General features: G+C 36.6%; 1 protein-coding gene across 3 annotated transcripts in view; it reads left to right on the top strand.

The window, feature by feature from the left end:
- SH2D4B (SH2 domain containing 4B) overlaps positions 1-27,778 on the top strand; it is a 123,819-nt gene that overhangs the window by 76,035 nt on the left and 20,006 nt on the right. For all 3 annotated transcript variants that reach the window (XM_064513778.1, XM_064513779.1, XM_026116877.2), the window contains 2 exons: positions 2,037-2,247; positions 4,829-4,956. In XM_064513778.1, coding sequence (XP_064369848.1) covers positions 2,037-2,247; positions 4,829-4,956 — 339 coding nt within the window. The remainder of the gene's footprint in view (positions 1-2,036; positions 2,248-4,828; positions 4,957-27,778) is intronic.

The following is a 27,778-nucleotide window of genomic DNA, read 5'->3' as shown; positions in this document are numbered from 1 at the left end:
GCAAAAAGACAGCAGGTATGTGTGTCTGTAAGGGTGTCTATTGCTGAAGAAAGTTGGGTTGGGGACACCTGTCCGGTTTTCTTACCAGTAAGGCTGTACATCGGGAGAAAAGAATCCCAGAGCGCCCCAGGCCGGCAGGGCCAGGCCGTCTGTCCTGGGTCTGCAGAGCGGGACTGAGGCAAAGGCTGGTGTCTGTCTGTCTCTCACCAAGCTGCATTGCGCTCATCCTCCTTGCTGTCTCTAGCATTGCTGCAGACACAAAGTCCGTATTGAGAGCAGTTGTTATTGAATGGCTTTTCATTCACAAAGGATAAATCAGGGACATTTTGTAAGTAATACCCTTGACCCTTTGAAGTAACATATTTGGATGAGATAATCTACCACTAAATATAATGACTTCTGTGAGAAACAGCGTTTCTCAGTTTTCTCATGCATTTAGCATGCTTGTTCTTGGATTTAGCTAAAACTGCAGGGTAAATGTTTAGTAAGGGAAACTGAAATTTGACCACCTGTATACATTAGAAACATCTATGACTCATTTATTCCAATATCTTGATTGGTTTTTAGTCCCATATACCTTCCTACCTGTAACATTACTATATAGCTCCAGACCTCAAGAGCTTTCCTCATTCCCTCACTTGCCTAGGGCATTTTATTTTTTCGTTTTGTTTTAAGCACTGTTATTTCTTGATTCCGTTAAACCTTTCCATAATCTGGATAAATCCACTTATGCTTTTGCTTGCTTTAACTCAGGAGGGTAAACCAGAGGCATGCAAACAGCCTACTGAAATGTAGCTGTCTGGTATTATACCATGCATTTCTACTCACAGGTACCATCACAGTAGAGGGAGAAATAGTGTGTGTGCATTATGAATTGGGTATGATCTGAGCCAGGATAGTCATGGCCGGATTGATAATTGCTACTGGAGGCAATAGCTTATTTCTTTAATATTTGCTTCACTGGATGTTAAAGGTTTGTTTTGCACTGGAATAATTTGCCTGCCTGAAGTTATTTGTGTCTCAAAAAAAATCATCAAAACGGAGCTTGAGGCACCAGAAAAGAGCTGATAGGTGACAAATATTTGCAGTACAATTCTTCGTGCATTTAAGTTATAACGTTTTGAAGTCCGGATTTTTAGTACATTAGTTTTCAAATGAAGAAGCTTTAGTGAAAGATGCCTGACCCATGGTGGTCAAAGTAGCAGTCTCGTTATTTTGGGTTATGGAAATTAGGTTTGATTTATTTATGTAAACCTGTGGTCACTGCCAATGATAGGTGTGTATTAAATCTTCCAGTACAGATTCTGGTTCTTCATATCCAATTTTGGAGACTTGCATGTAGTACAGCCCCATCCATAGCACCAGCCTGCCCTTTCTAATGGCTGTTCATTTGTCTGTTATTACTGAACCCTTTTTTCAGATGGGAATTTTCAAAATGGAGTCTTCTGTGACTTTATTTTAAATACTAATTTAAATTAAAAAACAACAAAAAACCCCAAAAGCACAACCTAAATGTTAGTTTTTGTAATTATATATTTTGGAAATAGCTTCTGCAGTTCTAGTTATATGTATGGTTGCAATGAATTCTGCTAAGCACAGGCTTAAAATTAAGCAACAGTTCATAATCTCCTCTGAAACATAAAATTTGGTGCATGTCCAGTGGAAAAGATGTCCTGAAGCAGAATTTCTCTTAATAGAGCCAAAGCAAGTGTCAGATCTAATTGCAGTATGTAGGGGCTCACTGCTGTTTACTTATCTATATTACATCCAGTCTCTGTTATTGCCAGTACTGATCAGACCGTTGATAGTTCAAGTTTGGTATGCTTTTTCTAGTGCTAGGTCTGTATGTGAAGCATCGGGGAGGTTATCCAGTTCTCCATCTCTTTGATGGTGCACTATAGTTTGAATGTTCTTAATATCAAGTACTAGAGGGAACAAAGATAATGAATTGTTCTGCAAAGAAAGGGGTAAATGGCTATCTGTATTTCTAAAGTCTCCTTTGCTTTCCTGCCCACCTTCCCCTTCATTCCCCTCAGTGCGCCGCTCCAAAGCTGCAGATGAGGAAAGGAGCCACAAAGCACGCAGGGCCCGGGACGAATACCGACGACAATCCTTGCGAGCCATCCAGAAAGGAAGAGTGGCTGGTCTGAGTAATTTGTTCCAGGGGACAAGCCTGAATAACAATCAGGAGACAAAACTGAACAACGACAGTCCAAGCCCTTTGCTGTCTCTCACTGCTCCATCCAGGTTTGTTACAAGTGTGACTTGGAAATACAGTTTTCTATTGAATTGTTCCTACTCCAGTCCTCACCATTTGAACAAGTTGTTCTTCAGTTGCTGGAAATTCTCACAGTCTTAGTCTTTGACTATGACCAGAATGAGAACGTTTTAAAAAAAATAATAAGCAAACAAACAGATTGAATGCTTAATGGCTAAATGCCATTTATTTTTCAGATAGATTTCTTAGAGGCCACACAAAGAGAGATGTCTTTAAAAAGTCAATCACTAGCAAGGCTGTGATATGGAGAAAGTGAAAGGGACAGTCTTAGGCAAGTCTTAACCATCAAGCCTAAAAATAGCTGCTGCTTAACTGCTCATTGACACATTTTACAGAGAGCTGTCAAACTCCTAAGTCTCAGATGTTTTTTGAGTTTTCTTCAGACAAAATCAAGTGTCTTTGGTATTTTTTGTCTACTGATTCCGGAAGAGTAAAAAAAATCTGACCTGGCAAGTGGGGTGCTACAGAGATAATCAGTTGCTCTTTCTGGGTTTTCCTGGTTACATCTCATACCATTAATCCGGCTTCATGTGGTGTTAAAGGCAACGTGAACACTGTCAGGGTGGTACCATTAATATTAAAAAAAATCCCAACAACAAATATCTGTGCTCATAAATTAGAGAGTCCCTTTACATTGAGTTTGTTTTCCTTTTCTTTACCAGACAGTGGAGCACCAGGGAGAATCAGTCCCTTCATGTTTGGAAATGTGTTCTGGGGCTAAAGCTCCCAGTTTGAGGAGGAATCAAAATTTCATTCTCTGAAAGACAGCAGGATCTTCAAAGGATCTTAACCATCATATCGCTTGTCAAAGGAGTGTTCTCATTATTTTTGCAAGCTACTTAAATCAAAGTCGCCTTTGAAATAAAGTAATAAAAACACTAATAAAGGTGGCAAATTTTGAAAAAGAAAGTTCTGTAACTTCAACCTAAAGTTCTGAGCCTCTGAAATGACATTATTTACTATAGAATTTGGTAGTGCTAAATGTGAATGTTTTCAAAAAAGAGCTGAAAAAAGCTGAAGTATGTTCTGATCGTTACCCAACTCACATTCAAAACTGCTTATCTGTTTCCAAGTTATGCCTTTGGTTAAAATAGGTGGTATTTACTTTTCTTTAGGCTTCTCTTTGTCAATGAGCATGACTTGATTATGACAGAATCAAGAAGAATGGAAGTAGCTTAAAATTTGTACTCTGATATTGTGTTTACGTAAAAATTCTCCCCTCACTCATCTTTGTATCTTCAGATTTTATGATAAATATAGGTCATATCTACTCTGACATAAATGTGTAATTTAGCAATAACTTAGACTTATTATATAACTTTATATGATATTGACTGAGATCCTCATTACTTGATATCAACAGAATCAATCAGTAATTTTAGTAATAGTAAGACAGAAGCTGAAAGGAGGACTCATTTGCATGTCACCAGGAAGACAGCTTCTATCTTTTTACTTTCATTCATTTCTAAAGACAAGCTTGCTGTCATTACCTGCTGAATATTGATAGGTTTTGAGGGTTCTTGATTATCTGGGAAATCAGTTTAGTGCCATTTAGTTCCTTATGAGCTGACATTTAAATTTTAGTATTAATTCTGTGTTATATTGTCTGGGAATATACAACATTGAATGGCAGCTCCATAGCAGGTGAAGTAGGAAAGCAAGAAATATGTAGCTAGCTATTCTACTGGGCACTGTAAAGAATGTGTGTGTCTCATCGGATGAAAGTGAAATTGTAGCACAAGCAGACCTACCACACTAGCCTTCATCTGCTTCCTCTGAAGAACAGTAGTGAAGATTTGGTAATTTGGGCTAACAACCTGAGCCCCCAGAAACCTATGGGATCTTAAACTGTACAGAAATCCATTCTAAAATCTGTCTTTTACTACTGTCATCAGTGTAAATGAGCTTCTGTAATGAAGAAGCATTCTTAGCTGGGGTAGCTGAATGCATTTTCTACATATTTTGCCTGCTGTGCCGCCTACTAGCTAAAATAAACTAAAATGAATAGAAAGTAGAAGCAGTAAGGGAGGCTCACAAAGGAAGAATGCAAAAGCAGTATAAGAGAGTTTAGACAAAACCCTCTATCACGTTCTGTGGTTTAGATACGTATAGCTGATTCCAGTTCAGAATTTCTTGCCAGTGCAAAGGAGTATACCCTAAGCAAAAAAATACACTTTGCTTGTCAGTTAGTAAATTGGAATAAAAATGAGGTGCAATAGGAAAGCTGAATGAAATATCCATTGTGTATTTTGTGGTAAATTGTTTTTCAACTATAATTTTCTGCTTAAGAAAATATTTAATGTTCCACTGCAAATGTAAAACCAAAATATTCTGGTTTTCATTCAAAGGAATGTTAAGATTTTTTTTTTAAAGGTTAAAATTGTTCAATGAACTATACTGAACAGCTGTTACAATGAATATCCTTTATTTTGTAACTGTAAGTTTTGTAAATATATACAATATAGATTTATTTTTATATTGTCCCTTGATTTCTTACACCGTTAATTCTCTATATGACTGTATTCTGTAATTATTTCCCTTTTAAAATAGTAAAATTTGGGAGCGTCCTTCTAGACCCTTTTCCCGAGAAGTCATCATTCACTGGTTCAAAGAAGAACAGCTTCCTCGACGTGCTGGGTTTGAGAGAAACACCAACAGGGTTGCTCCATGGTTTCATGGTAATACTGATCTTTATTTTCTTTATCCCTGCCCCTGCCCCTGCCCCTCCCCCTCCCCCCCCCCCCCTCTCTCTCTCTCTCTCTATATATATATATATCTGTATCTCTATTTCTCTATAATAGAGCTGGGAGTAGACTTTCAGGAAGTTAATCTTACCAACTCTCCTCACAGAGAGGAATGTCTATTGGGGTCGTGAGGTCTAGTGCCTCATAAAGCAACATTTTTGCATCGTTATTATTATTAGCATATGATTTTCCTATTTCTGATTAAGCAGTTTATTTTGTAACTCACATCACCAAAGTTTTACAGGAATATTTTGACCAAAAATTTGCTTGCTGTAAAACAAGTCAGGCAGGAAGAATGTGACTAATAGAGGGTGAAGAGCACTCCAAAATAACCTGTCAAATAGAGATGGAATATGGAGAACTGAAGTTCAAGCCTCCGCTTTACACAGTTTGCAAGAAGGACTTGAACTCATGTCTATTTAATCCCTGTTGCACTTTCCAAACGATGGGGTTTTAAGGGTGGCTTTTTTTTTCTTTCTCTTTTGAAAACAAAAATTACTGAAAGATCTTGAATTTGTCTCAGAATGGCTCGGAATGGCTTTAGCAGTTTTCATGGGATGGGAAAACCAATTTCTCCTCAGATCGATTAGTTACTGTCATATTTTCTGGAGTTCTTAGCATCTCAGTAGTTTTTGCTCTGTATAGTATTTGCTGTGCAGCTAAATCTTTGGTTTCAAGTTCACAGGTAAGATGCCTCATTTTCATATGTTTTTGCAATGATCTTTATATTTGTTATACTTAAACATGAAAAAAAATTCTCGCTTAATAGCTGACATAATTTAGGGACTGAAAAGATTTTAAAGCTAAATCCCAGTGTTCTTTGATTGCTGTTTTCAGTGAGTCTGCTATTTCTTTGCTGAAAGCACTGAGCTGTCCTTGATCCTGGCCTGATTCTCAAAGCATAAGATCAAGATGTGTGGAGGTTCCAAACTGAACCAAGCAAGAAAGATTTCTGACCAAGTTTAGTCTTTTATATAGTTCAAATTTCTTTTTATGATCTACAAACTGTTATGCCTTAGAAGAAATCAGCAAGCTGCTATTTTCACTGGCTTAATTAGTCAAAGACACTGAAGTCAGTCATGAATAGCTTGTAAATGCTTTAATATTTCCATTTCTTATGAACAATGACACGACAGAAAAGAAAAAAAATTACTTAGGTATTTGGTGTGATTTGTTTCAGAGAGGTAAACTGATTACATTTTCAACTATGGTCACTTTTCAGAGGTATTTTCAGCCATATTCTATATGAACTTTGGAGGTGGTCCAATGGCAAAGGTTTTTACCCACTCATATTTTTGGGAAGTTCACATCCATATAAATTGACATTGGTAGTTAAGAGCATAATTCACACCTGAAATTAAAAAGGCATCTGGGCTTGAGCTAAAGTCTGTGCAGTCTTTTTGCTGACTTCAATGGCTTTTGGATTTGTCTGCTAATCACTGCAAGAACTGTGGAATTCATTTTCTTGCTTAAGTTCATTAGATCATTCTGTTCACATCTGAACATCTGTAAAAGTGAGCGAAGTACCTCCTTTGTCCTCCTCCCACTTGAGAAGGCTGACAAAGATATTTAAGATAGTTTCCCTATACAAAGCTCAGTGGTTTTCTTTGCAAAGAGCCACAGAAACACTGCTTTGGTACCTGTTTGCTGGTTCCAGCTCAAGTTCCTGCTCAAGTTCTCATGCATGCTTTTAGCTGTCATGTGTCACACTGGTCAGATCCATCATCATCAAAGCTAAACATCAGGTTGTTACAGGTGCAGCAGTGAGTGTTTTGTAGTAATTAGAAATGTAAATAAATTTTGAAACAGAACCCCAAAATATTAGAAAACATTTGATACTCTTTTTCCAGCAAAAACTCTTCAGAGAATGGGCCTCCAGTTTGGAAAAAATAAAAGGAAAAAAGTGGTTCTGACAAATTTTTACTCTGTTTGCTTTCTGTTAAAAGACTTATTGTGACTTTTATTGCATAGGCCTTTTTGGGAATCTTCTATCGCTGATTTGTACTGTGTTCAGAGAAGCAGGGCATTGCATGTGTTTCCTGTGTATAAACAAAATTACAGCAGAACATATCTGATTTGAATAAGAAATTGGCAATACAAATGACAGTCGTTCCACAAAGCCCAGAATTATGGCTAACCACTTGAGCCAAAGGGACAATAACATAATCATCATTTGGATAAGTTGATGTTTCTGTGGAAGCAACTGCTGCATAGTATTTAATACTGTCTAGTATAATGATGACAGGTCCTTACAATCTCAAGAGTCTCTCAAAACAGGTGTAATCTGATCCATCACATCCTTGAACAACTTCTGTATCTTCTTATATCCCAGTTCTGGACTGTAAATAGGAAGATAATATTCTGCTTCATGTTCAAGACTCTTTGGATGCAATGTGCTAAGAGATCTATTATAGTAGTACTGAAAAAGTGGATACTAAGTTATTACAGAGTAACATATTTTTGCTGAAGTCAATAAACTTTTGCTTGATTGCTTTGACTGATGGGTCCTTGAGCTTTTTAAACGAGATAAAGCATTAGCTTAGTCGCTATCTTCAAATTCTGCTATAAATGCATGTTATTTTCTAATTAGCTAGAAATTAAGGTTTTCAGATAGATGTATTTGGCTAAAGTAATGAAGTCTAAATAATAAAGCAAAAATGTCTTTATTCTTATATCTTTGGCCTGTTTCCTATGTTCAGTCATCAAACTCATCTGGGTTCTGATTTAAAATATAGACTGTCCAAGGCATTTTGATGGGTTGTGAAACCCATAGTAGGGCATACTGAGTGTATGTAAAATTCTCCTTTAATTTTCATATGAAGAATCACTGTATAGTGATAAATTATATTACATTAGTTATATTTTTTATTACTCATTAGAACAGGAGTGAAAACAACTATAGTAAGGAAGAAGAGTCTTTTTCAAGTCTATTTATTTCCTTCCTTATTCACAAAAAAAAATAGTCTTGAATGAATATTAGCTTTACCTTCATCCTCCTCTGTTCTTGATTAAGAAAAAAACATGCAAAAGGTACAAACTAATTATTCAGCTAAATTTTAGATGTAGATTCTATTATTTTTCCTATGTTTGAGTAACACATCCATTTCAAAACCTAGACCATTTACCTGTTGAAGAAAACATGATTTTTCTTAAGTTTGTAAAGAAAAATTGTTAATTTTATTTAAATCTAATTTTAAATGTGATTTCTAGCTTAAAACGATCTTTAGTGCCAAATGATATGTCCTCAGGCCTTACCTACAAAATGTTGGTCAATAAGAGTAACTAGACAGTGTTGTTTTCTTCTTTTTAATTATTATTGATGATTTCTATTTTCCTCCAATAGAAATGGAAAATATTCCTGCTTCAGTAAACTGCCTCTCACACCTGTTCTTGTTGTTTTAAGGGGACAAACTAGACTTGCTGGAAAAAGGAAAAAAAGTCATTGTTTTTTGAAACCATAAAATTAGATGATTTTTACTTCACTTGGATTGGAAGCACCAGCCCCTTTTTTAACTGGCTTACGGTTACTTATTGGTGGCAGTGCAGTGATGCTCAGTTCTCAAACTGTGAAAGTATTAGAGAACCAGAGCAAGTGATTAAGGTGTCACTGAAACTGTCTTGGGATATGAGGTAATTGGTGCCTGTATGTTTTGTACAAAACCCAGTCATTTCTTTTATATATTGTAATAGTCACCTTATATTTAGGTGAAGAGAAGTATTCAATTCTTCGAATATGGAAACAGAGGAAATTGGTCTAAATTTAGCTTTAGCTAATTTTTGATCATTTTCATAAGCAGGAAATTAATAAGCAGATCCTGAATTCTTACCTGTTAATTGATGAATATGGGCAGATGATACAATGTAAGGATCCCTTTGTAAGTTAAAATTCAAGATATAGGAAACATTTTTTTATAAATCTAAATTCAGATCATGTTTTGCCAAGATCTTGAGTTGCTGATACGCTTTGAAAGATAGGAAGTGATTTAGCCTTCAGGATATCTCCAAAGGGTGAGAAAGGGAGACAGGCTGGTTATTTTGGCCAAATTTTGCTTTGAACTGGATTTTTCCTTTCAAGCTTCTGTTCAAGCCATGCCAAGTAAAATGAAAGTTACCAATCTTCCCCATATGTTGAAGAATTTTGCCAAACTCTATCACAGACATCAGCAAACAACCATAGTTTTCACATTACTGCAGACATATGGCACTGGTAATAGAATTGCTTTTGGCAATGAAAATATAGACCTAGTCTTTCCATAAGTCTTTTTCTGTGCTATAACAAAGGATGCTGGAGGCTGAAACAGGTGATATATTTCCATTTGTTGGCTCTGTTTTCCTTTGTCCTTTAACCTTTCTCTTTTGTTTGAAATCTGCTTTAACATGTAGTTCTTTTTTTCCATTCCCACTGGTTTGTAAGCTGTTACTTTGAAAGAAACTTCAGGTTACAGACTTTCCACTCTCATGTAGTTGTGTTCTGCATTTGGTTATTTTCCATTCAGAGTGTAGGAGAGTGCCAGTGTTTGCACAGGAGATCTGAACTGTAAATATTTTTCCAGGCTTAGTTAAGACTAAAATTTTATGATTGTTTATTTATCCACACACTATCAATGGAATCTCTCAGATATATAGCAAGTATAATACGATACGACAAAATGAGGAATTCATACATTGGCGCTCTTCATGGTGGTTCTATGCGTATTTGCTAAGCATTTGCTGTAACACTATCAGATCTCTACTTGCCTTCAGGTCGAAAGGAGAGTCCAGAGGCTGACATCACAGATATAGAAACATGAAATAGTTGTCCTAAAAGTTGTACCTTTAGAATGTAATTGCAGTAGTGTGGTTCCTATTGAGAACTACTTTATTAGGGAAAGTCAGGGTGGCAGTGCAGCTACTGGCTAAGGGAGTGCCAGGCTGTGAGGGAGCTGATCAGAGCATGTTGAAGGATGGACTGAAAAATGCTGAGAAGCAGAAGCTGAGTGAGCCCTGAGGCCAGGGGAACCAGGGAAGACAATTTTCAGTTCAGCAGTATCATGTTGCAGATCTTTGGAGATCAAGGTTTTATTTCTAATGGCTAATACAGTTTTCAAGAAGAAACTTTTTTCAGGAAGAAACTCTGGCAGACATAAATAGTCAGAATGGTTCTACAGGTGTTGTCAATACAGGATTTAAGACTTCATATTCCCAAAAGTCTTCTATCTTTGAGCCCTTGAGTCTTCTGTCATTGAGTTTGCCAACAGCAACAACACTGGGCATATGGATATTGCTGAACTGTAGGAGATACAGCTTATAAAATATAGCTTGTATGCAGTATTTGCTGAGGGAAACAGGTATGGCAGTAGTTTGGTTTGAAAAACATCTAAAAGTCAATAGTTTGCTGCTTTGAATATAAAAGCACACTTTTTCTTCTGCTCTTGAAGAAAAACCTCTCAATCATTGAATAAATGCACATTAGGAAGATGTGAAGCAAGTGTTGTACTAAATCTAGCAGAAGCACAGCCTTTTTGATATTAATGATCTATTTTCCAATTCATTACTTCATCATTATGTAGCTTTTACTTCTCTTTGAGAAACTGCACAGATAAATTCTCTGCCTGTATAAATTGAGCCCCAGGGGTTTGGGATTTTATCTCCCTTCCAGAACTGTTGTTGAGAGGTACTTTATGGGGAAAAAGATACAAGATCTTGTAAAAAAAAAAACCAAACAAAAAAAAAAACCAAACAAAAAAAACCCTCTGAATTCAGTGAGAGCTCTTCTACTTTATTCCACAGGCCTTGAAAGAGGCATCTAATAAATAGCTATATGCAAAGCTTGGTGTCTAAAGCATCTTATGCTCCAGAAACATCTGGAAAGGAATCGGAGAATACCTAAATCAAATGATAAAAGCAGCTAAAATAAAAGTTCTCAATTACAACGTACCTGTTAGCTTGCATGCATTTGCAGGACAATTCTGGGTCTCTATTTTAGGCAAGTAAATGAAGAAGTAAAGTGAGAGATTAAAAAAAAAAAAAAGTAATAATAAAATAGTAAGATTTGTTTTGAACAATTGTTTGGGAACAGATAAAAAATGGCTTTTGAGATGACAAATATAGAACAGGCTATGTCTTACTATCTTTATCAGAGCAATAGATTTCAACGTCTACTGTCTACTCTGCCAGCCTGTCCTCAAAGAGAAAGAGCTAATACAGTCCTGGCCAGCAGTTCAGAATATCCATAGACTTGATGGCTTGTGACTACTGGTGGGATAGACCCAGATCAACACAGGTTGGTAGCTTTTGCCACCTGGTTGATTTTGTGTAACACAAGTAGCGCACAGGTTATCTTCAGTATTAGTTATGATTCCTATTCCATATAGATTTCTCAAAAAATGTTGTCACTTTTGCTGGGAATCTTAGCAGAAAGAACAGATACAGAACAAGTCTGGACACCAAATTATGCTCTTGTCACATAACTTTGTGTTAGAAAATGGATTTGAGGCCTACTGTTAGGCATGGGTGGGGAAGCATGCACTGCTGTCCCCATTCTGTGGCTAAGCAGAGTGCATTAGCTGGCAAGGCTGCCAGTCCTATGCTTTTCATCATTGCTGAATTCAGACACAGATGAACAATGTTCCTATCACAATAGTTGCCTGGGATGAATATGAGCCCTCTGCACCATAAAATGGTTGCTATACACCAAATGAGACAAATCCAGTCTGGAAAATCTAAGTGTCTAGTGCTTGAAGGACAGATGACAGGCTCAGTCTATTTTTGCACCACAGCCTTGAAATAGTAATCATGCTAGAATTATATACTTGCAAGTAATTATGAAGTAGTAATGTGTATACATATAGCTTTTACTGGAGTAGTACAGAAGAACCAGTTTGTGCTTGCAGAGTTACATGTATTCTATATGGGTGGATTTACATGTAGTTATTAAGGACTTTATCAGTTGTTTATTTGCTGTGAGATGATATACTGTATTTTACATTGCCAAAACAGATCCCTGTCAGACATCTACTAGACCATCTGATAGTATTTTTCAAAGCAGCACAGTATTTGGAGTTAAATGTTTGTATCCTATGGTGGATGCCAGTATTTGATTATGGATGTCTCAAGTCAAATCAGACTCACCACATAAGATGAAACCCAAATGCTTCATCAGCTCTAATTCAGTTCTCAACTTCTCCCCTAAGAAATGTGTTCTGCTGTGTTCTGAGAAATAAGATGATCCTTCATGTACTAGGTCACTCCACTTGGCTCATAATGATTGTTTTAGTCTGTCAGTTCTTTTGAAGGCTTTGGAATTGTTTTTCTAGTGCCATTACAGTTCCAAAGTGTCTACACAGACAGGTTATTAGCAAACAAAATAAATGTTTTAGACTCATGGCTCCCCTTGGAAGAGAACAGAGTATCAAAGTGAAGTAATGTGAGCTGCAGCATGTGGCAAGGAGAAAGGAAGCACAAAAGAACAGCAGGGAAATTGTAGAATGAGGCAATTGAATAATTAATGTAAATAGGCTAATTGCTAATGTGAAATGAGCTTTCTTATTCTTTTACAATACATTGTCCTTCTTGTCTGCTCTTTAACTGGAACCTATATTCTAAAGATGTAGATGAAATAGAAACGCACAATTTTTCTATGTGGGTCTTACAGACCCTATAATGAGAGATTATAAAGAGTGTGTGACTATAAAAGTGGAAACAAGTTTGATAAAATGTTAGAAGTTCCAAGGATACAAACAGGTCAGGTGCAGGGTCTGTACATTGCACTGTTAGTCAAAGATTAAAAAAAAAAAAAAAAAAAAAAAAAAAAGCCCAAATAGAAAAGAATTTGTGTCCTTTCAAGTTCAAGCTTATGCCAGACTATTCTATGTATCTGTGAGAAATATGCTCAAACTTTTTCATAGAGTTTACTTCCAGGTGAACTCACTAATTTTGTAAGAGAAAATATTTTGCTATTAAAACTAAAATTGATTTGCATTCTGGTAACTCCTTGTCCCCTTTATTTAAAACACTTTTAAAGATTTTTTTTCCCTCTTTGTGCTCCTATTAAAGCAAGACATAGTAAACAATTATGATTTCATTTAATAGGCATAGTGGTAGTCTATTTACCTGTAAATTTACATTACTGTTCTGTGTTCTGTCCCCTTATTGAACTGGAATGTAGGTGACTAATTATTGCTGCAGCTGTTTCAACCAGACTTTCTTTTTCACATTACAGAAAATGAAAAGAAGAGGTATCCCTGAGCTGAAAGCTCTGCTGTTCATGTTTGTAAATGCAAAATCATTTATAAAAAAAACCCAAGTGATATATTATAAGAACATGAGTTATTTAGAAGAAATCATAAAGACTTAAAACGCATACATTTTAGAGAAAATAAGGCAGGCTAGCTGTAAATAGAAAGACCTAACATCTGCAAAGGTTGGTTGTCCTATGGCAGGAAGAAATTATGATGACTGTTTATGGTGACCAAAGAGAATGCAGAATGGTTTATCTGTCCAACAGTCTGATTCTGAGCTGTGTATCCCTTTTACATGTATTGTAGTCCGTTCTTTAGGCACTAGATCATGTGTTTTTCTTTTGATTTCTGTCATGTATTTTTTAATTGATTAGTTTATTCATGCCCAAATTGCACTTAGGTTATTAGCAGTGCAAGATGTTCAGCTCATACTGCATTTTTTTAAATGCTGTATGTGGATGTTTCCCAGGCTGCACATCACCCCCTGTAGCACGCTACAGGTGTCCCGTGGAGAACCTTGTTAGTCTTGGATGATCTGCAGACATCCTGCTTATTATGAGCCCATATCTAACTATTTATCAGCCATGCCTCCAGCTCTTGTTACTTTGGCTGCACAGTTACAATAATAGACTTCATATTTTCCAGGCTTCCAAATCTTCAGCTTACACCAGGCTAAGTTACCTGCAATATTTTCTGTTTAAAGCACAGCAAATACTTGCATGGAGTCAAGGTCAGAAAATTATACTGATCTTCCAGCAGACGACTGCCTCACTGATCCTTCTATCTACTATGCAAAGTATTGAAACCACAGTCCTATTGATCCAGCTTCCAGTCAAAAGCTGACAAGTTATTAGTTCGACAGCTCCTTTGAAACAATGCTATTTTCCTGCAAAGCAAAACCAACCCTCTCAAACAGGGTATCAGCAGGTATGGCATATAGTCAGGCAGAAGGGAAAAGGACGTGACTGCACAAAATTACGTTGCTTGTTTGGCTTAGCAACTCCAGTTCACCCAGGTAGCAGCAGATTGTTACACTTAAAGTGCTTTCACCACAGGAGATTAACAGTAGGAGATGATATGAAAACAAAGGGAAGAGACTTCTGTGAGTCTGTTGGCAACTAACCTGTGTGTGCAGCTTCTCCATGTGATGCTGGCACAGAGGCAGAGTCAAGTTAAGTGTGGAAAAAATAAATTTGCCCTTCGTTTGTTAAAGTTAAAGGAGTGACAGCTCCCTTCCTTTCCTCTTGGACTTCAGAAAGGTCAGTTGTTCCTTCTGCGGGCTGTTCAGTGAATGGGACTGTCATATCACAAACTCATGAAGGTCTAATCTTTAAGAGGTACAGCTCCAAAAGAGCTATGTAGTTTAACACACTGAGTAGCATTGGCTCTGACTGGATCACAGCCTACTTTTGCATCCCAGATTAGTATCTGTAATTAGCCTTAATCCATGAGATAGAGGAGGCAAATTTAAATGATATATAATTTCATGGAACATTCTCACACTGATGTTACCACTACTCCTCACAATTAAATGCAGCAGGAATCTTGAGTGAAGGTGGCTTTTGTAAAACTCTTCCAGTGTGTTTGATTAAAAATGGAACAGTTGCAACTGTGCATGTGTCCTTTGAAGAACCCTTTGGGTTTGAAGTAAGCTGCAAACATTTATAGATATTTCAATCCAAGATACAAAAAAGTAATAGTTCATCAGCCACACAACACATATCCCTCTCCTATTTTCTCTCTTACCCATGCTACTGTTGGCAGGGTGGGGGCTTTAGGAGAGCCTAAGATGGTAGTAGCAACAAAAAATCTGCATGGTTGCAGTTGGTGTCCAGATCATCTTATCATGTAAACTGGAATAGTCCCATTGATGAGACTTAGGACAAATGAAGGATTTTTAATGCTAAGCTTTGTATTAGAAATTAAGTAAAAAAAAATTTGCTTGCTTCTCTCTGTAACTTTTCCACAACCTCAGATGAAGTTGGTCTCTCTGCTGAAGCCATTTTTGCTTACTGAGTAGTGGCTTCAAAGACCTAATTCAGATCATCCTGCTGTCAGTTTGAGCCTAGTTGCTAGCTCATTTACCTTATTTACAGTGTTGGTAGGAAATAGAGCCGTTTAGTGACCATTTTTAGTGGCTTAATTGAGCACTGGGTCAAACCCCAGAGGAGATCCAGAACTGGATCATTGTAAGAGCTGCGCATGGTTATTATACTGCCACTCATTAGGTGTAAAGTTTTTACCAATCCTTAATGTTATTCTCATTTGACTTTCAACAGTGCCTCAGTGTCTGGTTCACTTTACTGAGTGATTAAAGCTAACTTTTTCCCCTGAGGAACAGTACACTAAATCAATGTGTAAGAATGTTGCAAGCAGATAGAAAGCACTGTAATTAACAGAGTTAGCTTAAAGTTCGGAAATACAGCCAAGCATGTGAAAAGAAAAATCAGTTACCCATACTATCCCTGAGTTATTTTTCTTTGAGCTGGAAAGAGAAGTTTCTTAACTATATACAGAAAGCGCAATCAAACTTCTTTGTAGAAATCTATCTGGAGTTGCTATTTTAGTTTGTATATGGGAAAATACTCTAAATGCAGCATGATTTAAATTTGAATCCCTTTTTAACAATAAAAGTCTTAGTGATTATTTAATGAGTGTGTAGAAAGACTTCTCCAAAGTCCAGTGAAGTCATTTGAAAGATTCCCACAGATGTCAACAGATTTCAGACTCGACTCATACTGTACCTAGAAGATGTATCTATTCTTAAACCTTATATAAATGGAATATATTTGACCAAGGCAAAAGCATTTTCTTTCACCTATGAAAAAGAAGGATGAAAATTAAAGAACGCAGTATATTTTCTGGGCAGTTACCTGTTACAAGTCTAGTTGTAAAATTTGAATTCTAGGGCTCCATGTAACTGACTTTTTCTTCCTCCTCACATTGAGTGAGCTCTTCTGTCACTATGATTTACTATGACAGAGGTTATCATTGAGATTTACAGAAAGAAAATATATCTTGATAGTTTCTTCAAAATCTATGAGATGTAATGTTCTGTGCAAGCTGTTAAGATACATGCATTTTTTTTTAAGACCATCATGGGCATACACATATTTATATACACACAAAGTTTTCCTTCTTTTTGGATCTATTTATTTATAAAAGGGAGAGGGATCAGCTGGTTATACTGGAGTGCAGGACATATTTTTGTTAACAACCAAGGTTTTTTTAATTATTTAAAAACAAATTGAGAATGCATTCAACTACTTTTGTTCTATGTCTAATTTGCAACCAAAAAGTTATCATTAAAGTTTGATGAAAAGTTTTTATTTACATTATGCTCACAAATATTTGTGGTGGTTGCAAAGTCAATTGAGTTATATAATTGCTATTATCAGCTGATCTTACTCAGTGTATTCACAATAGTGCATCAGTGGCTATATTTTGTGGATCTAATTTATAACAATAGTCTAGGTTCTTCCTAAAATTAATAGTTTCATACTGGGAGGCTACAGAGACTGTCAGCTATGTCATAAGGTACGAGGCAACACATCATGGGGAGGGAGAGGCTGGAGCTTACTGCATCCTATTGACTATGCCAGTCTGGTCCCTGTCCCCTGAGTGAATCCTCGGCTGTGACCCGGGCTGCCTTCCCAGGGTGGGTGCAGGATGGAGCACAGACTCAAAAAGACTTTTGTTCTCTGTGGAGCTAGAGGTTGAAGGAGAGACTTAATGAGTCTTGTTGGGGGTAATGAAGAATCAAAATCTAACTTTCCTATCCTCACATAAAAAGCAAATTAACATTAAAATAGCATAGGTACATGAATATAAAAGGGCTTGGGGAAAACATTAACAAGCCCAGCAAATTAGCGACTTGTCAGAGGCTGTAATTCGATATTTTGTTTACTGCCATGCTACTCAATTAACTTCTAGACATTTCAGTGTCCATTCATTGGGCAAATGTTCCTACAGTGAAACCACTGAATTAATGAAATTATATTCATAGTGCATTCCCAGTGTGTTGAATGACAAATCAATACTAGAATGAAATAAAGCAAGTTATACTAGCAATACACCAAGAAGACTCCCCCAGAAGGCTCTGAACATTCCTAATTCTCAAAAATAGGATCAACCTAGATATCACCTATTTGTAGTTAGATTAGCAGAATTACAAAACCTTTCCCACACAACTTTTTATTTTTGTAAAATATGCTGTATTACACTATTGAGGATGTTTGTTCACAGAATTTTTGACATTTGCCCAATAGTTACTATGTATGGAGGTTTATGGAGGGATTTAGTTTTCATTTTACATACAAGCAGATTCTGAATCTCTAAATAGTCCTTAGGTTAAAATCTCTGTTTCACAGTAGTAATTATGAAGCTTAATGTTTTGTAAAATGCTTTCAGATGGAACTGCAAATTAACTTCCTTTATGGGAAGTATTTTTACTAAGTAGTCAGTCTATATTATTTTTGCTACCATCATTTTGCATCATGTAGAAAAATACTTGGACCCATAAAAATATCAGTGACATCTACTAATCTGTCCCATCACTGCCAATTCTGATAAAATCAATCCAGCTGTTTTCCCTTTTACACCACTAGCAGGGTCACTGCTCCTCAGATGTTCTAAAAATGTGCTTTCATTCAGTACATCCCATTTATTTATTCAGTTTTGTTCTAAATGGGATTAGGGCTCTATTTCCTGCTTGCAGCTGTAATCTATATTGTTATTTATTTTATTGCACCCAAATAAAATGTGTCAGTCCTCTAAGAAAAGATAGTTCAGTTTCTAAGTCCAAATTTAGAGTGTTAGGTTTTACTCTATTTCACCAAAACTGGGAAAAACTTGAGCATGCACTGAAGTTGTTCTCAAACATACTTTGGTCTCATAATGAAGGAATGATACTGTTTTCGTACATGAGACATGTACCGACAAATGTCATAGCAATATGAAGAGGTGAAGAGGGAAATAATGCCTGAGGATGACAACATTTTTTTTAGTACTAGGGGATGAACTTGAGAAAGTGGCACTGCTACTTTTGTCTCTCAAAGTTAAAAATTAAAATTGCTGGGTTTTTATAATTTAGCACACGACCAAAGGGACTGTTTTTCCTCCTGGGTATCTTGCGTGGTTGTTGGAGATGCTCTGATATGGGCAGGAGTGCCTCATAAAATATAGGTAGATCTGCTTTGTTTATGTTGTCTTTTTGTAGTCAGTCTCTGCATCTGGCAGCCTCCAGTGCAATTAACTCATGATTGGAGTTTCTTCTTATTGTTCATTTTGCTGCTTCTCATTTGGCTTGATGAAGTTTGCCAGTACCTTCCTATTATCTAAGTAATTGTTCTTTCTCTTCATTTAGTAAATCTGGTAGATATGTTTTGTAGGTATTTACAACTATGGAAATAGTGGCACAGGAAAACTGCGCTAGGGCTTAATGTGAGTGATATAAAATCATACTGCATTATTATTATTGGGAAGTTTTTTTGCAGCCTATATGAAATCAAATTGGTTGTCTCAGTCCAGCCTGTGTGGACAAGGGCCTGATTCTTCATTGCTATTTTCTATAGTCAATTACATGATAGAAAAATGGGTAGAAGGCTTCACAAAACTGCCCCAGAATAAATGACTGCACAAGATATGAGGCAAAAGCAAATCAGACTACTCTGCTAGAGCATAAACTGATTTATTAAGTCATTTATTCAGTATAATGTCACAGCCAGAGCCTAGACATCAAGCCTAGTGAATTAAGACCCCCATTTTCTTCCAGAAGTGGTATGTACATGATAGAGCATATAAGTGGTGGGTAACCACAGTGGACTTTTTTTTAATGAACACGCATTATTGTTCTCTGTTCTTTACAAACTTAAATGTGGCCATGTTATTAGAAGAGGGGCTGGTTACAAAAAGGACTGAATCTGCAGTCTGCATTTGCAAACTGAAATGATTGTTTCTCCAAGCACCCATGTATTCACAATTCAGAAGTATCAAAAAGATATACGTATCATTTGATTTTGATTTTACTTTAAGACTGTTAGTGAAACACCATATATAGTTGATTTTAGCATATTGCCTTTTTCTTATGTCAAAATAATTTGAGGGTAGAGTTTATTCTTGCTCATGGAAGGAGTGCCTTACTCCTTAAGTAATATGTTAAAATGTGTAGTATAGAAGCAGAATCTGGTACTAAAATAAAGAAATGTATCATCTTTAAATCTCAGCATTTATTTTTTAACCAGTGATTATGGAATTACATGTATTACATACTCCAGTCAGTAATGCTTATTTCAGAGCTAGTAATATATATATTGTTTTTAAAGGATTGAGTGGTTTATCCTCCTAGGTAGAAGTTTTGTGTTTGACTTATGTTTCTTGTTGAGACTAAACACCTGTTAATTTGCAAGTACAAGTATTTCTTCTGGTACTGTTTTTCAAAGAAAGACTTGGTGATAAGGTACATATGTAGTTCAGTGAAGGGAGGAAAGGCAAGCTCAAAATCCGGTTTGTACCAAAACTGAGAGAAACCCTCTGAAGAAAGAATGGAGCATAATAAAATGGCAGAAATGCTACTATACATCTTTGTTATTCTGGAGATGGTTTCTGACATCTTCATGGAAAGCATAATAGGAACCATCATAAACGAGATGTTATCTTTACTGAGACAGATAACACACTGTTCACAACAGGGCACTTTTAAGTTAATAGTTGTTTTCACACTTAAAGAGCTGGAAGTGAAGCACAACTTTGGTGGGTTTACATATTGCTCTGAACATACCAACAAATGAATCTGTTGTGCAGCATTCAATTCCCTTAATTAGTTTGATTTAGGATAGCCTGGATTTTATGCTCAATGTGGGGTGTTTGATTTTGGTTTCTTTTCTGTTTTAAACCTTTTTTTCCTTCTCCAGTGCCACGATTGTACTTGACATCTCTTGCTTCTAGCAAGGATTCCAACGAAGCAACTCGTGTGTAAGCAACATAAGCACTGTTTCCCTCAGAGCAGCATGTGCTGCAGAGGCCGCCAAGCTCCTTTCCATACCCCTCTACACTCTTGCTTTCATGATGTATCTCAGATTTATATTAACTGTATGTACAATCTCACCTCCCTTTAAACATTTGTTGTTCTAATATTCAGCAAGGTACAATATCCTAAGTTCTAAGTATACAGAAGATCTTTAAAAATTTAACCTTTAGTTTCCTAGGTACCTAATGATGCTTATGAAGGTCCTCATTCCTTTCGGAGAGGTTTTTAGTGCTTTACCAACTGCAGAAATTTCAATGCATCCAGTTTTCCATACTGACAGCTTCCCACTGAATCATTTGAGTGGAGCAAAACCTCTAAGACGAGCATAAAATAAAATGTAAATATTGACAGATGCTCTTAGTACTGGTTAGCTACGCGTCACCTAACTAGCACATAGAATCTGTATCACTTGATTTATTTAACCAAAGTTTGAAAACTTAGATACTTTCACTGGTAGTCTGTTATAAACAACACAGTGATACATCTGCATGTCTGTGTGTGTATATGTATATAAAATATTTTTAAGACATTTGTAAATAATTTCACGTCATGAGCGCACTTGATTTTGATATAGGTAATAGCTACAGAAAGAGGACAGGTAGTTTCATTCCTTTCATGTCACTTTAGAAGGTGATTGAATGAAATTGCAAAGTACTTTTAGAAGTGAGATGTTATGAATACAGTATAATGGAACAAAAGATAAAAAGTATGTTATCAAATGCTACTGGACAACTTCTCATGGAAATTATTGTAATGTTTTCTTGCCTGTGGATATGATACTTGAGAAATCTATTATAGCCATTAGTATTACTATTAATATTACCTTGTTCCCAAAATATGCTTGCAGGGTTCTCAAAGGTGGTACCTGGGAATGCAAAATTTAGGAATATGAAGGAATACCTTTTGAGAGTCATTCTCAAAAGCTAGTTAGCCACTCGGGACTCTCTCATTGAAGTTCATTGGGATGTGAGTTCCAAAATACATTTCTACCTGGGCATTACACGCTTGGACCACTTAAGCACTTCAGACTTGTAATGAAGAACTCATAAGTCCTAACCCTACTTCTGCCCCTTGCTTGCAGTTCCTTGCTTTTTCATCTCCTACTTAATTTCCACAAAAAGTCCCATTGTAATAAACATATCTACATACTTATATGAGACAGGAGTTTATTCACGTCAAAAAAGAACAAGTCTTTTTTCCTGGTTAGATGATTGTTAGATTTATCTGCAGATTTTCTGGTGAAACACTTTTATTTTGAAAAATTCTTATTGAAATTGGGAGTGTTAATCACAAATTGTGTTTGTGGTATTTTTTGTGATGAATCTCCTGTTCTGGAAATGCTATGAAAGTCTTTGAAAGGGGGGAAAAAAAGGTTTTAAGAAATCCTAAAAAAACCCTTTTGCCAGTTTTTAAACTAAAACCTTTCCTTTTGAATGGCAACCTTTTACTTTGAAATTTCAGTTAATTTATAATTAAAGGTTTAAAATAAAAAGGATGAAGCAAAAATATTTTAAGAATATTATAGAAATGAAATATTTTCACTGACTAAATCCAAAATTTATTTGGATCATCAATCTCAATGTTTTTTTTAGGACTAACATTTAATTTGAATTTTTCTTGGATAAAAACAAATTATTCAGCTGTCAGGTGACAGGATGTCCATTTCTTTCTGTTTTAACAACTGTAATTCTTGAAATCACATTCTAAAGAAAGAATAACTGTTTTTTTGTGTAGTAAGCCTGGCATCATTTATAAACACTACCTTTGCTATAACTCAAGGAAATAAGGCTGAGTGTGCTTCCAGAAAGTCTTGTAGACACTTTTTCACTAATTGAATGATGAGAGACATACTTTTTCAAAAGCATTCTCTAAGACTGACAGTACAGTTTAAATGCCTGTGATTTTTCATATTCATCGTCTTCCACTTACAGAAATTGGGAAATGGTAGCATTTATACACCCTAAGCAAGTGAGTAGGTGTCTACCGTTTTAAGTTCCCAAATGCAGCCTGCATGTCAAATCAAAGGAGTTGTACACAATTCTAAATATGCCTTCAACATTTAAAGTGTCTCCAGTGACTGATAATTTTAAATTGCAAATCATTGCTACTTTTATATGAAAATTCTTTAAATTATTTCAGATTATTTAAAATCTTGTTTTAAAGGAACCTTTGATTCAAGAAAGGCTGCCTGCCAACCCTCGACACTTTTCTAAATGTTCTGTGTGCTCAGAACTGTACCTCCCAACTTTCCTTCAGCGCCTACACTTAGCCATTAACAGGTTCTTGGGAAGCATGTCTCTGCATGAATGTCATCCCAGCCAAGGCTATTTAGCAATGCTGTTCCACGCTCTATTCCTGTTCTGGGTCCGCGTGGACCTGCTGAAGTGCAATCTGGCAGTGATGCTTCAGAATGTGTTGTAAGAAGGCATGAAGGGGCTACAAAGAGCTTTAACTCTGTACTCTGCTTCACCTTTTTACAGAAATCTAAAGTGAACGAAATCTCACTGGACTTTGTTTTGTTTTGTTAATTGGTTTGGTAAAAGCTCAGTCTTCCAAGTTTCCCCACATTCATGCTGCCCTCAGGAGTATTTAGGAGGAACACAAGGACTTATGATGGTTGGAGTTATGAGAACATAAATCTATCCCAGAAGGAGGGCTCTTGCTTTCTCATCCTCACCCCTCACAGATCAGCTTTCTCATCTTTCTCCTTGATTTAGATCTCATTTGCATAGTAGAAGATTTTCTCTTTTATTTTCAAATTCAGCAAAATTTGGGGATTGAAATGAGAAGCAGTAAGGTGAGTAATGTAAATGAGTGACATGATTAAGAGAAAGGGCTTGCAAATGATACCCAAAAGCTAGAATTTCCCTTTTTCCTCTGCGGCTTGCAAGACCAAGACTAAATGATACAAGTATTTTGTCTGCCTGGAGAAAGGATGGTGAATATTGGCCACTAACCTTCGAAAAAACTACCAAGCTTTTCAGTTTCACACAAAACACAGTATCAGAGACTACTGTACCAGAACAGATTTATTTCTTGATTGCTGGGCCAGGATCTGAGCTTAAATCAGCTTCTTCACTCTGCAGCATTTTTGTATTCCTCCACTGTACTGTTTCTAGCCTTGTCAGGCTGCTTCAGTGAGGTATTTCTGCGTGCTTCACTCATTAAGTGTATTGTAGTGTTTCAGAAGATGCTGTAAGGTCTTAATATCTACTTTACGTATTGTCACATCATGAACATATCACAAAAGTTTATGCATAGTCTGTATAGTTGGCTTTCTCACACATAATAGAAATAAAAGTTCACTTGCATATTTATCATAAGGAAGTGAACATATCCTACAGGAATAGTATTTGTACAAAGTTTCCTATTAGGATTAGTGCACAGATGTTTCCTCAAAGCATGTTTATCTCATTTGCAGTTTGAGGACATCCCCATGAATATGTTTATATTTCATGCTATTTGCAAGAAATGTCAGCTATCCACAACAGCATCTAGGATGCTTATACACACCCAGAATTATTATTGATTTTTTTTAACTTTCATTTCTAATTTTTCAGTCATCTAATCAGCAAAGAGAAAAACATCATTATCAAGAGTATTTGCACTGTTTATGCAAGGCATCCTATTTAGGTGCTTGGAAGCTCCCTGTTGTTGATCTTCAATTGACTTTACAAGAGTGTAGGCTTCTAACTATGGTCAGTGCAAACAATGCAATATGAAACATCGTGGCCCCTGAATTTTTAGTCAGTTACTAATCATACACAATAAACTATAAACAGAGAGTCTGGTTTGTCGAAACCACGGAAAATAGAATGGTTCAATTTTTTTTTAATTAGTGAGTTTTGAGCTGTTCAGATAAGATGGGAGAAAACAAAAATTAATGGAAAATAGCTGAGATGTAGTGGAGGAATTTCAGTTTAGAAGAACCCATCTCCAAAGAAAAATGCAAGGTATTATATATGTGAGATAAACTGGGAGGGATAAAAGGTAAAAGATCTTCTCTGTGTTACCTGTATTTCTCTGACAGGCAGCAAGTAGTATTGCATAAAGGGAAGAGCTGGTTTGAAATCTTTGTTTTCCTCCTGGTTAATGCATTCTATAAGCTGATCTGGAAGGAAAGAAGGAAAGAAACCAACACTATGCTTTGAGGAGACATTAAGAGAAAAATTTATAGCTCTATTATACCAGTGGTGTATTCAGACAAGTAATGCAAGTGCCTGTTTTTTATGTGCTGCAGTGCTTGTTAGTGAATATGGTGTAAATATTTTGACAGTGAGTACAAGGGGGTTTACAGTGTTTGATAGTTGGGATATAGAATGAATTTCAAGGAAACAATTAAGGGGTATGTTTTCAGCAGAGTGCATAGGGAATTAACTGTGAGCCATACTGGCAGCAATGGATGTAGCACATCTGATTTCCTGTAAACCTGAAGGAAAATACCTATTATAACTGTGTTACTCAGATAGGGTTTTCAAAGATCCCCAGGGGAGTAAGGCACCCATCTCCTTCTGAATTTCAATAGGTTTTTAATTGCTTTAAAGAATCTCAGCCTTAGGGAATTAAGAATAAAGAAAGCTTCTGAGGTCTGACTTTTCTTTATTCTAAGACTGCTTTATCTGGACTGAACAGAGAAATGAATCCATATTATAAAATCAGGCCTATATATTATTTTTACATGGTTTTTTTTCCTTGGTGAATTTCTCCCATGTATAGATGCTCAGGATAGTCCCATGCACAATATAAGCCTTCAAGAAGAGCTTATTTAGGGCATGCTGCATTATCAATGTCTCATCCTTGCCTGAAAGGATCTCTTGCCATCAGAAAAACATTATTCCTCTGGGCCTTGATTTTCTATACGTAGCTGTATGTAGCCCAGAGCATACTTTCCATGCTGAGCCAGGCCCACTGGGGAACTAGCTGAGATTCACAGATGTGTTGTTTCCCAATTGCATGTATATCTTAAATCTACCAGGATGGTTATAAAGGGCAGGAACGATGAAGAAGAATGGGTAATGGACTCCTGCTCACCTTTCCACAGCATAGATTTATCTCTATCCCAGATGTGCTGCTCTGTGCATTGCTGCTGAGCTTGTGCAGAAAAATGGTGGTGTATCTATAACACAGAAAAGATTTCTCCAGAGGTTCACTAGCCAGTATAATTTCACTTTGTCAGTGTATCTCAGAGAAGGAGGCAGCCCCTTACTGATCCGTGAGTACTCAGATAACCTGTCTGTGAAATGGCCACTCTACCTCAGATGTCCAGTCTACCTCTTGATTTCTTAATGCATCCCAGCTTTGTCTCTTATTGCAGTTCTACTCAAAGAGGAAGGTTTTAGTTTCTTTACCTGCATTTTAGGGTTATCTTTTTGTGATCTATTGCACATCTTTTCTCCATCATCAGCATAGAAAATGTCTATAGCCCCTTACTTAGTAAGGGTTATGGACACTGTGCTATTTACTAACGACTTAAATCAGATTACCAACATGCAGTACAGCATTAAATGTTTGCATTCTCACCAGCTTCATAGGAGCTCAGCACCCTTTGGCTGTTGTTGTGACACTTGTGGCCAGATTTTCGAAAAAACCCCAACATACTGTGATTGTGCTGGGGTTTTTTTGCTTTTTATTTTTAATCTGGCCATTTATTTTGCTGCCTAAATGGGAATAGAGCTCTTCTGAAGATCTAGTCCCATATGAGTTTATCCTGCATTAACAGCAGATGGTAAGTAACTTCAACAGCTTTGTTTCTATTACCAGCCATCTTTGATTTACTCCCTTGCTTTGCTTTTCAGTCTTTATTGCTTCTATTCTGAAATAGCAGAGGCAGGGCTATTGTTATCTCTTGGCCATAGTTTTTCTCACACAATACTATTGATCACTTCTTTCACTATTGGTTTTCTTGCACCATCTGAAAAAAAAGCATTGTGACCCTAGAAGGAAGGAGAGGCAGAGGATGAAATCTTTTTAATAAGGTGACACCCTGTAAGATCCTATTGCTGCAAATACTTCAGCATGAATTAAATTGTGCATACTACTCCTACTGTAATGCTGGAGAAATTACAAAGTATGACCTAGGTTTGGTACATTATCCTTTAGCTACTTCAGTTGCAGATCAGTCCGTAAGCCACCTTAGCTCATAACAGTTGTTTGAATTGTGTGTGACACTGGTAGTCTCAGGGATAACAAAGATTTCATTCCAGACATCATAGTTTTCCCAGATGATTTGTGACCTTCTCAGTGAACACCCATAGCTTTGTTCAGTCAACTTAAGAGTTCACATGAAGACTTGCCCCTGTGGGAGAGAATTGAAAAAGTCGATCTGAGGAAACTATTACTTCCGGAGATGTAGAGACTGCTCTTCTTGAGAGCAGAAACTCTACCTGCTGTTGTTCTCACACTGCAGAGAAGCAATCACTTCACCTTCCCTGTTTTTAGGCTTTTGATATTTTTGTTTGGTTGAAGGAGCTGGATTTTTCTCCTTTTTCTAGGACAGATTTGGATGCCAGTGTTGTGCATTTTAACATTAGTTTCAAGCCTTTACCCTCTCATCTTATTATAGGACCTAAAAAGGTGAGATTTATTCTGAACCTTTGTTCCCTGGCTTCAGTTTTTACCTTAGCTAGTGTGTGTTCCTCATATATATGTTCCTTTATTGTGGCTCAAAAATCTATGACTCCCTCCATTAGATTCATATACTTGTGTTCTTGCAAACTGTTCTTGTACTTCCTGATACTGGTATACATGTTAGTGCTGGGATACTAACACAGGCTGACAGGCAACTTTACCAAGCCTGAACTCTCTTGTAGAGAGTGCAAGAGCTGCTTCGGGAGAGCCGAGGCTCTGTTCTAACGTTGGTTCCAAGTAAAAAAGACAGAGTGGTTGTAACAGTTTTGGTTGCAGGATATGTTTCTTTTGTGGCCCTAAGCGTACATGGAGAACACATACTGACCATTTCCTATGCCTGAAAGGAGGGAGGTTACACTGCTAAGAGTTTTATTAAATCTTTTTTTTAATCCCCAAACTTTCTGGTGTCACTGCTGTGCTCTGACATTGCTGCATTTTAGCCTAGTAATAGATTTTAGTGCTTAAACGTTGGTACAATCACAGTTTGCTTTATGATGTTGTACTCCCTTTTAATGCCTACTGTAGGCTCAAGTACTGGTTATTTCCCTTTTACTGTTACATTTAAAGCACAACAGTGATTTTTATGATATTATCAAGTCCAAGTAATGTATTTTTTTGAGTATTTGTTTATTATTTTTAGGTTCATGAATGGGATGGGGTTATTCTCTTTCTTTGAATATCAATATAGGACAGTCGTCCTATTTCTTTTTAGCTTTTGTGGTTTCTTCCTTGCTAGAGGGGACCTCTACTTATCATCATGGAACATAGAAAGTACCTATCACAAGTGCTTGATAAAATATCCTTGGCCTTTCAAAAGAATCTGGAAGGGACATACTAAAATACTTCAGATAAGCTGTATAAGGTACATAGTAGTTTGAAGTAA

This window comes from Dromaius novaehollandiae, chromosome 6, assembly GCF_036370855.1.
Source record: "Dromaius novaehollandiae isolate bDroNov1 chromosome 6, bDroNov1.hap1, whole genome shotgun sequence".
Lineage (NCBI taxonomy): Eukaryota > Metazoa > Chordata > Aves > Casuariiformes > Dromaiidae > Dromaius > Dromaius novaehollandiae.
The sequence above is the reverse complement of the archived record's forward strand: the minus strand, read 5'-3'. Positions and strand labels throughout refer to the sequence as shown.